The sequence below is a fragment of the Suillus subalutaceus genome (genome assembly GCF_016647625.1).
Source record: "Suillus subalutaceus strain FC151 chromosome Unknown DFJ58scaffold_1, whole genome shotgun sequence".
NCBI classification, from domain to species: Eukaryota; Fungi; Basidiomycota; class Agaricomycetes; order Boletales; family Suillaceae; genus Suillus; species Suillus subalutaceus.
The window spans coordinates 775,636-786,081 of NW_024540250.1; the positions used below are offsets into that span (position 1 = coordinate 775,636).

The 10,446-nt window shown below is 45.8% G+C and overlaps 3 protein-coding genes across 3 annotated transcripts; all 3 read left to right on the plus strand.

Annotated features, from left to right (window-relative positions):
* Window positions 1-1,468: 1,468 nt before the first annotated feature.
* Window positions 1,469-2,739, plus strand: DFJ58DRAFT_835558 (kinase-like domain-containing protein; the record flags this gene model as incomplete). The annotated part of the gene is made up of 6 exons (XM_041392251.1): window positions 1,469-1,612; window positions 1,662-1,823; window positions 1,885-2,004; window positions 2,057-2,226; window positions 2,313-2,587; window positions 2,627-2,739. The coding sequence occupies 6 exons, from the start codon at window positions 1,469-1,471 to the stop codon at window positions 2,737-2,739; spliced, it is 984 nt and encodes a 327-aa protein (XP_041251343.1).
* A 1,467-nt stretch (window positions 2,740-4,206) lies between these two features.
* Window positions 4,207-4,647, plus strand: DFJ58DRAFT_720634 (uncharacterized protein; the record flags this gene model as incomplete). Its single annotated transcript, XM_041384728.1, has 1 exon — window positions 4,207-4,647. One exon carries the CDS (start codon window positions 4,207-4,209, stop codon window positions 4,645-4,647), a length of 441 nt encoding a protein of 146 aa, XP_041251344.1.
* Window positions 4,648-6,379: 1,732 nt separating this feature from the next.
* On the plus strand, window positions 6,380-7,021 carry DFJ58DRAFT_645327 (uncharacterized protein; the record flags this gene model as incomplete). The annotated part of the gene is made up of 1 exon (XM_041381422.1): window positions 6,380-7,021. A coding segment is annotated over one exon (642 nt), but the record flags the coding sequence as incomplete, so codon positions are not given.
* Window positions 7,022-10,446: the final 3,425 nt, after the last annotated feature.

Below are 10,446 nucleotides of genomic sequence, written 5' to 3' on the forward strand. Positions count from 1 at the left end.
GATCATTGATGCAGGGTGTGGACTTGAAAATTTAGCACTGCCAGTGAAGCTGAGCCTGTGGCAGTATTGACATTGATATTAAGAGTTCTACAGCACAATCCTAATCTACACAGCTGGAGTCTGAGTCTCGCTTCAACTTGAAGCTCCCTTGTCTTTCACTAGCACTACCCACCACGCACATATTTTTATTGTTGCTGGAATCTGCAAATGTTCGCACTACTTGCACTCGATGGGTCTATGCATTCAACTAACAGCACGTAGGGACAAGTCAGCCAAGGTCAATTTCTTTGCGGTACTGGGGAGCAAACTTCACTACATTGAGTCAGTACCTGCAAACAGCAGAGTCGTGACTGATCTTCAACCACCTCAAGTCAAACGATTACGACGCTAAACAGCTCCTGGAGAGGATCTCGTATCAGTGATGCAAGTTCTACAAACTCGAGAACCCTGTAATAATTCCCGACGACTTGGACGATACCACATGTCATCCAACAATGTCTGGACGAGCATAATTGGACAGAAGTGTCACCGAATAAATCTTTGAAAGCACTGGGATCAGAACTAAGAAACGATCATGTCTACTTGGTGATCAAGCCTCTGCAACTTGAAGGTACGCTGCTGCTGTATCTGTTGACAACTGACATTCTCATCCTCTTCTTCAGACAATGAAGATGCAGCCATCGAGAATGTGCATAAGGCAGACGAAGACCTTTTCATCACTTGCAGGTCACCGTATCAAAGCTGCAGTCATGGGTCACGCAAGACATTGAATATAACTTGGACGGTGGTACCTGGCTGATTAATAGCCAAGAACAACCAGATTCAATCGCTGAGATAGAGGATCAACTAGATCGAGCGTGTACATACGCTGTACCAAACATCAACCCGCTGTCTCATGCGGACCCCCCTTCAAGGCTGTTATTGAGCTCAAACCCGTCAACCACTCCGATCGCATCCAGTAGATCGATCCCCCTCCTGGATGCGACGAGAAACCTGGAAAATGCTTCCAGTTACCAGGCACTTTTTGATAATGTATTTAGGCCCATTTTGTTCACGCCCGATGAGGATGACTCCGTCGATGTGAAGGATACCCGAGAATTCGCAGCCTTCTTCAGCGTCCTCCGGTCTTATCACCGAGACTCCGCTCTTCTTGAGAGCGACTCCTTCCTCCCAGAAGGCTAGCAATTTCACTGTGCATTTCATATCACCACCCTTCTTTTCCCGTCGTAGTGAACATTTTAAATACAAGGAGTAAGTGGGATCAACTCGTTACAGTCCAACTGACCATCATGGATTTTTCAGGCAGATGCCTTGGGGATTTCCCATCTTCCTGAACACTCTGGATAATCCCAACTCCTGGTGCAAGTTCTGCCCAACCAACGATTGCATGGTTTCGTCTACTTCGTTTCTGTGCCCTTTCATGATCTGTGAAGTGGTTTCACAGAAGAACAAGTCTGATTGATACCGCATGCTAGTTCAAGGCATCGCTCTTGTGCGCGTAGGACAATACTTCATGTCAAGCACAGATAAACTCTTCGTTGTGGCAATTTATCTCCGTGCAAGTTTGACTGTTGAAAGATATATCATTGCCCAGCCTGGTGAGGATAGAAAGGTCTGTCACTTTGTCTGTCGTTGCTTTTCATTTCTTATGCATAGGCCAGGTATTCATTGCCCAGAAAGATTTTGACCTTGGAAAGGCCGAAGAGGAAGTCGCATTCCTTCGTGAGATGTACAACCTCGCGGAAGAGCTCGACAATCTAGCAGGCAAACTTGACCCAAAGAACGAGAAATGCCTTGGCAACATCAAGAATGCCGCTCTCAAGGTGATTTCTCTCACGTCACAGGCTCAGCGCAACAAAACACCTAGAACGACACTGGCCTCAGTCCCCAAGGAACATCGTGAAATCCAGTGGTGCTCAGGATGATCTCGGCATCTTTGATGCTGATGACATTCAGTGTATTTTGAAAGAGATGGATTACAACATCTCATTCATTTTGTTTGGGGTGTGTACCACCGCAATTTATAATATAATAACATTGACAATACATCTTACAGCATCCGTTCCTAGCCTTGGTGTCAAATATCGAGGATGATTCTCAACAAGGATATCTCAAATTCGTGAAAGAGGGGCAAAAGGAGATCGAGATCTTGCGATACCTCACAGGAATTGAATCTCCGTCAAACTACACCATCTCGCCAGTCCAAATCTGGCCGGTGCAAGGGGGGTAACATCATATCAATGCCTATGGCTGGCAGCCACCTTACAAGCCTATACAACCCCAATGCACACCTATGGCCTGTTGCCAAGCAGCTGTTCGAAGCTGTTGACTTCATGCATTCAGCATGGCGTGGTGCACCTGGATCTGAAGCCTCCAAATATCCTCCTTCCTGCTGACGGTGGCCGCCTGTCTATCATCGACTTCAACAGATCTGTACACGTCAAAGGCACTGAACACATGTTCCACGGCGTCGTTGGCACCACCGGATATCTTGCGCCTGAAGTTGCGGCTGGTCAAGGCCTCTATAGTGCAATCCACGCAGACTTGTGGTCCTGTGGAAAGACATTGGAGGAGCTGTGTTCCCTTTGTAGGTCATCCAGGGATCGCAACGTGCTATTCGAAATAGCTCGAGAGCTCATGAATGAAGACCCGAAACAGCGACCGATGATGTCAGATGTCTTGAAGAGGCTGGTGTATTATGAGGTCGATGCCAATACAGGACCAGGTTACTTCAGGTAACGTGCTCCATTCTTGGTGTGTATGCCGCACTGTATGCGAGCATCCATTTAATTATTCCGGGTGGTTTCTCCTCTGTCGCACCACTGGAAGTGCACACATGAGCTCAACCTGCTTGTATACTATGTTTACCCCCAATTCTAGGTAAGAGCAGAAGATAATTCAACGGACAGCTTGATGGCCCAAGTATCCTGTATACCAGTTATACCCTTGTGTAGAAATAGGAATGTCAATCATACCACAATAGCAGCCCAATGTACCTATACCTTTGCCCTGTCAGATGCTTTTAGCGCCAAGGTTTCTTCCTAACTCGAGCACGCTGCACTCTGTGTCCCTGAAGTACATACATGATGCCATCCAAACTCAACCCAAGCTTGTACCAAGCAACAAACATACCATATTGTCATTTCACGGTTGAAGTTCGCAAGGCATTTTGAGGGAGACAACCTGACTCTCAATTTGATGAAAGTTGAAAGGTAGTAATACATGGAAGGGAAGTCTGAGAGAACTTAATGATTGATGTTTAGAACATTTGCAATGTGAGAACAAGGCAAGGCAGTGTGCATTATGATAGAGTCTGCTACGCAACTATAGGTCAGGTCAACATCAAAGCCATAGTCCAACATGTGATATGAAGGTCAAATTGTACCTTTGAATGCGAGGGCACTCTGGAATGCAGTGCATGCTATAGTCCAGCCGGCCCTCCAACACGGTAAAACCACACCTTGTAGACGCATCTCACCAAGGCTCAGCCGGAACTGAATCGACAGTCAGAATCTGTGCCCGAGGGGGGCCCTTGAACTTGTACCACAACCATGGTCAGTTATTCCCACGCTTTTTAGCGGCAAAGGTTGAGGCTCACAGCGCCCAACAGTCCACTAGACTGGCCTCCCCACCCCACCAGATACCAAGATACCAGACACTAGACACTAGATACCAGATACCAAATACCCACAACCTCCCCCACGAAATCCACCTAATAAACTAGCTGAAAACCACCCCAGACACAAGTCAAACCAACGAGAACAGAAACAAACAGGACAATAGACATACACGTAACACAACACCGAACACCGAGTCATAAAACCAAACACCCCAACCACCATTCTGCATAAAAGAAAAGAAAACTCACTACATTAACTACCCTAAGTAACGACAACACCCTCTGACACGTTTGACTGATAACAACATGTTTCGAAAACTACCCACCCATCGCCAAGACTTAATATACCACACCTCATCATCGGAGAACCAACACACACGTCAAATCCCCCACCTCGAGCCAAAATAAGAATAAGGAAATGTGTCATCGACGTAAAACAACTCGCTCTAACCTTTACCGCACATAATAGATCCCTTAAACTGACAACCAAAATAAACTCACTCCCACAGGAAACATGATAGCCCCTAGAGCACGGCCCATACACATACAGAAACAACACCTCGCTGTCACTGCACGGCCCCATAACAATGGCACCATCTCGAAATTCCAATACCCACGAAAAACACCACCAGCCCCATATAAAAGCACCCAACCGCGAAAAAAAAATCCCCAACCCTCTCATCAGCGATATGAAAGACCAATCCTCTGTCAAAGTAGCCAACACCAATGCACGCCCATCCCTGATGGGAATCCACCAGCCGCTTCCCAGACCATACCGCTCCGGCTCACAATATTTCCCCCCAAATGTTTTGACCGATGAAGGGGACTCAATGGAATCACTGTCCTTACCACCAACCCCCCTCCCCCAACCCAAGACCCACCCCACATCCCCGGCAAAAGACACTAGCGCACCAGGAAACCAACAACCCCCACTTCTGCTCCCCCCCGGTTGCAGCAGAAGCATCAACCCCATTGTTGAGGATACCTTCGAAGACCTCTTCCAAATCCATCCATGCCCCCAAGGATAATGAGGGACACTGCGATGTCTGAGGACTAAACATCACCGCACCCCTTCTCCCCCCCTTTCTAACCACTACCTCCACCCCATCCAAACCCGTCACACACTCCGAAGAGGACCTGCTCAGAGCTCACCTTGCTGTAGCGGAGATGAACCGCTCTATCGTCAAACTTAGCAGCTCAAACTCCCTCACAGCTATTCTGCACTTCACCCCCATCCCACTGGGAGGCTTCCCGCAAATTCACTTATCCCACGCGGCACAACTCTTTGACTTCCAATCCCCCAAAGTCATCACGGCATGGGTTAAAGGTCCCCCACCCAAACTCCTCATCAGAGTTTTCGACCACGACAGGAAGAACCCATCGGTTAAAGGGCCCAATTTTCATGGAACGTCTCCGCAAAGCAATCACAGACATAGCAAAACTTCGTACATAGTGACAACCAGAAGTGAAGGTATCCCCCCCATGCCCAGAAACTACCATAAAAGAAGACGACGAGCACCCCCTCAGTTTCTTAGCATATAACCTCTTGGAAGAGACGAAGAATATCATCACCTCCCAACGCATATGGTCCTCACCAGACGTAACCTTTGCGGCTCACCAATTCAGTGTTAACACCCCCCCTCTCCTTCTTTTCTGCCTACACCGGCTTCTCAACCACTGATATCAAGACTGTCAAAAACGCGGTCTTCAACACCTGGTCTGACGAAGTAACCTGCTGGGACATAGGAGAAATCCTTGCTGAGAGTGACATCCCCCACGAAGAAAAAGAGTACGCCACCCGGGAATTCATCAAAACCCTCTGGGTCAACACCTAGACTACAAAGTTAGCGGAGGAATCCCCCTTCCCCGCTACAACATCTTTGCCGCTAGCCCAACCAGCAACCCAGCGGTTTGGACCAAACTCCAAGTCTACCTCTATTCTCTCGCATACCCGTCTGAACTTGAAGGAACCGGCACGGCTATCGGTTTCTCCACATGCTCATTATGCCACTCAATTGCTCACCCTCGCGGCTTATGCCCCTTCCCAGAGACACCACTCTGGAACGGCCCAAAACACAACAACACCAAAACCACAGCCAACAATCAGAGGGGAAGAGGACGTGGAAGGAAGACCTTTTCTTAAATGACAATCTATACCAGCTCGAATACATAACACCCGCCGCATATAAGATTCCGCACCCATCAGACATATCTACCTACCCACATAGTTTGTAGAACACACCCCCCATGTAACTACGAACCTTGAATATCACCCCCACTCCGCATAAACCCAGAAACAAATGAAAAGGAGATCAATAATAACCTAACTCCTGACCATAGGTTATAAAAGAATCCCAACAGTCTGCCGAGGCGCATTTTGGACCCTTCTAACCCATAACCCACATACACTGACTGCCCAGCAGGACAGGAAAGTTATGGTAGCCTCAACGGCAATTGCCAACAGCGGAGACCTATTTAGGGTCAAGGGTTAGCCGTGCTGAGAAGCTGAAGCCACCGCAAGACGAGAATGGTGACGGGACACCTACCTCCGAAAGCACGAGCATGTACCCACCGTGGTTGTCCGGGATATGACAACCCCCACTTCCCGATGGTCGTTCCGGAAGACACTGGTACCTCGACCACCCCCCCCCCTCAACTTTTGCAAACACACCCCAACCCGGTAACATCTCTGGCCCTGGCTCACACCTCCCGAGAAGCAGAGAGGGCGAGCCTCATACCACTAGGCCACCCCTCGAGGACGCTACACAAGAGTTCGGAAGTGGAAACAATCATACGCCCCACCCGGTGTCGCACATCCATGCGCAACCTAATCACAATATTAGACACCACAAAACAAGAGAAGAAACACTCCGCACCAATAAGAGAAAGAAAACAAGAGCTAATATCCTCCTCGCCACACTAAACATGAGAGGGCGAGCATCACCACAACTAGGGAACAGCAACATATCTAAATGGACAACAATACAACATATCATGAGAGAAAAGAAAATAGGCATTTTATGCGTACAAGAGGCGCACCTGTTACCTGAGCACGAAACACAAATAGATACACTCTACACACGAAGACTGAAAGTCGTGAACTCAAGGGACCCTCACCAGCCTGGCAACTCGGCTGGAGTCGCAATAATTATCAATAAAGAAATAGTCAACCCAAATGAACTAACCATAACTGAAATCACCCCTGGAAGAGTGCTAGTCATCAAAATAAATGGCACAATGAAAAAAGACCTAACTATCGCCAACATATACGCCCCCAACAATCACACACAACACGCAGAATTCTGGAATAAGATCGCCGACACATGGCAAGAAAAACGACTCCCTAATCCAGACTTCGTCATGGGGGACTTTAATACAGTGGCTCAAAAAACCGTCCGTATGTTTTGGCATTTTTCACTATCTATAATATTGTGTGAGAACAAACAAATGCCTCAAAAACATGCTTATACCACATTGTAGTATGGCTTCAGGGCTTTCATTTGAGCCCTACACCGTGGGAATCGGTGGAGATATGGTGGAGATACAAGGCTCACAAAATGGTGACTCATGCGGACAGTTTTTTGACTCAAGTATTTTACAGTAATAACCAGGTATTCTAGTATTTTGTATGACCTCCCTTGGCTTTAATTACTGCCTCTATCCTTCTAGGCATACTCTCAATTAATTTCTGGCAATCCTCAGCTGTGATCTTCCCCCATTCCACTGCTACTCTCTCCCAAAGCTCCCATACTCCTTTAGGGGGGTTTTCATAGGCTTGAAGCTTTTTCTTGAGTGTTCCCCAGAGATGTTCAATGACATTGACATCAGGAGACTGTGCTGGCCAGTCAAGAACATTGATGTTATGTTCTTCAAACCATTCCCTAGCTCTTCTGGATGTGTACTTGGGATCATTATCCTGTTGGAAAATGATATCGTCTTCATCAATCCCTGATTCTGCCAAGCTAGGCAGCAAGTGGTCATTTAAAATGTCCACATACTGCTCAGCATTCATCTTCCCCTCAACCTCAGCAAGCATTCCCACACCATTCCATCCCATACAGCCCCATACCATTAAAGAACCTCCTCCAAACTTGACAGTCCCATTAACCTCTCTGTCTGTTAGGCCATCTCCCTTCTTTTTCCATACATACACCTTCCCATCTGACCCAATCCTATTGATTTTGGTCTCATCTGACCATATAACATGCTTCCAGTCCTCTACAGTCCAGTGTTGATGAGCTAAGGCAAAGGCTAGTCTTCTCTGCCTATGTTTGATGGAGAGAAGAGGCTTTTTCTTCTTTGTTACTGCCTTGAGATGAGCTGCCTTGAGAACATTCCTCACAGTTTGTGAAGAGACAGGGGTAGTGATGGTGGAATTGATATAATGGGTGGCTTGGACAGCATTATCAGCCTTTCCTGTAGTGATATGTTGGATAATAGCCCTTTTGTCAGTAGAGGTAAGCTTGGATGGACGTCCTCCACAAGAGTTTTCCTTGTCTGGGTGGCTTTCTTTGATGAACTTGGCCACAGTGGACTTGCATATTCCAGTTCTAGAGGAAATTTGGCGAGCAGAGAGGCCAGCATAAGACAGAGAGAGGATATTATCTCTTTGAGCAGAGGAGATGGCTTTCATGGTGATTATGACTATGATACATGAGATATTCTGGTTTATATAGTTAGATATAGTCATAAAATAACATAATGACACCACTTATAATTTATATAATAGTGGCATGATTTTTATGGTGTCATAAATAATGATTTATATAGTTTTAATATACACTCAAAAAACTGTCCACATGAGTCATCATTTTATAAGCCTTATATCTCCACCATATCTCCGCCGATTCCCACGGTGTAGGGCTCAAATAAAAGCCCTGAAGCCATACTACAATGTGGTATAAGTATGTCCTTGAGGAATTTGTTCATTCTCACACATATTATAGATAGTGAAAATGCCAAAACATACGGACGGTTTTTTGAGCCACTGTATAACGGAAGACGCACTAGATCGAGCACCAGCCCACCTTGAGAATGATCAAGCCCTTGACGCCCTCAGAAGACATGAGGTTTAAACTGAATATACAAGACTCCTGGAGAATCAATAACCCATCAGCAAGACTCTTTTACCTATTACAGTAACACAAACACACACTCACGCCTAGATCGCATCTATATGTCACCAGCCCACGAACAACATATATATGAATGGGACTCCTGCACATCAGCAGTCCCAACAGACCATAGGATGTCCTCGTAAGATACGCCCCAGCAGAAACATCTTTCATAGGCAAAGGCCGATGGTCCTGGCCCATGAGCCTGAATAAACGATGGTAAAACTAATTGAAAAAATTAGTAAAGCCGGTAAAACCATACAAATAGAATCACTCAACAACAACAACAACAACCGAGAACAGACTCGGAAAACCCACAAAGAGAATGGGAAGAATTTAAATCCCAAATCCAACAACTCGCGAAAGTAACAGTGAAAGAACACCTGAATAAAATAAGAACAAGAACAAGACAACTAGAAGACGACTTACGGAAAACAGTAGAGAACAACAACCTAGACACAAATGAAACCACAAGGCGACAAAAAGCCTGGATAGAAAGCGAGATCAACCACTTAGAAAACAAAAGATATAAAAAGAAACAACTACACTCACAAGTCGACTGGGCAACGAAAGGTGAGACGATTAGCAAATACTGGTCAAAGATTAACAGCAGTAAGAAACCCAGAGACATAATATACAAACTAAGAAACCTAACCAAAATGGCTTCGCCTCCCGGTCTGACAAGATGGCAGAAATCGCAAGAAAATATCATGAAAACCTACAAAAAGACGCTATGTCAGAAGAAGCAGAAGAAAAGAACTACCGAAATACAACACACAATGAACCAAATCCCGCAATCACAAAAGTTTAAAAACGAAGACTCACCGTTACACAACCCCCTGCAAGAACACCATATACAAGAAGCCCTGTACGCCTCAAAATCAGGCAGCGCAGCTGGTATTGATGGAATCCCGTACGAAATCTGGAAAAAACCTACATGAAAAACATATAAGTGACCAAAAACAAGAGCTACCCAGCTTTAATATAATCAAAACACTTACTTTAGTAATAAACGACATACAAGAACACGGAGTTGATGAGAAAACAGGTTTCGCCCTAGGCTAGATGTGCCCAATATATAAGAAAAAAGAACATTCTGAAATAGAAAACTACCAACCTATAACACTGCTAGACACAGACTACAATATCCTAAAAAAAGTGTTAGCCATGCAACTTGCGAGAGAAATACACCCACTGATACACGCCGACCAAAGCGGATTCATACCTCAACGCTCCATCTTTGATCCTATCCGCCTAGCAAAGCTCATGATCGAATACGCAGATATTACAGAGGAAAACGGTGTCCTAGTCGCGCTTGATCAAGAAAAGGTGTACGACAGAATAAAACATGACTACCTGATCATGACCCTTGAAACCTTCCAGATCCCGCAAACATTCATAAGAACAGTTAAAGCACTATATAAAAATGCACATACCAAGGTGGCCATAAACGGAGTGCTCAGCGCCCCCTTCCAAGTCACAAGAGGTGTGCAACAGGGCAACCCCCTCTCGTGCCTCCTTTTCAACCTTGCCATTGAACCATTAGCATGCACCCTGAGAAATACAGAAAAATTAAAAGGGTACAACATACCAGGACTTACTGACAAAGTCATAGTGAACCTATATGCCGATGACACAACAATTTTCTTAAATGAATCAGACAAATACCATGACCTGGAAGAGATCCTATCAAAATGGTGCCGGGTGTCAGGA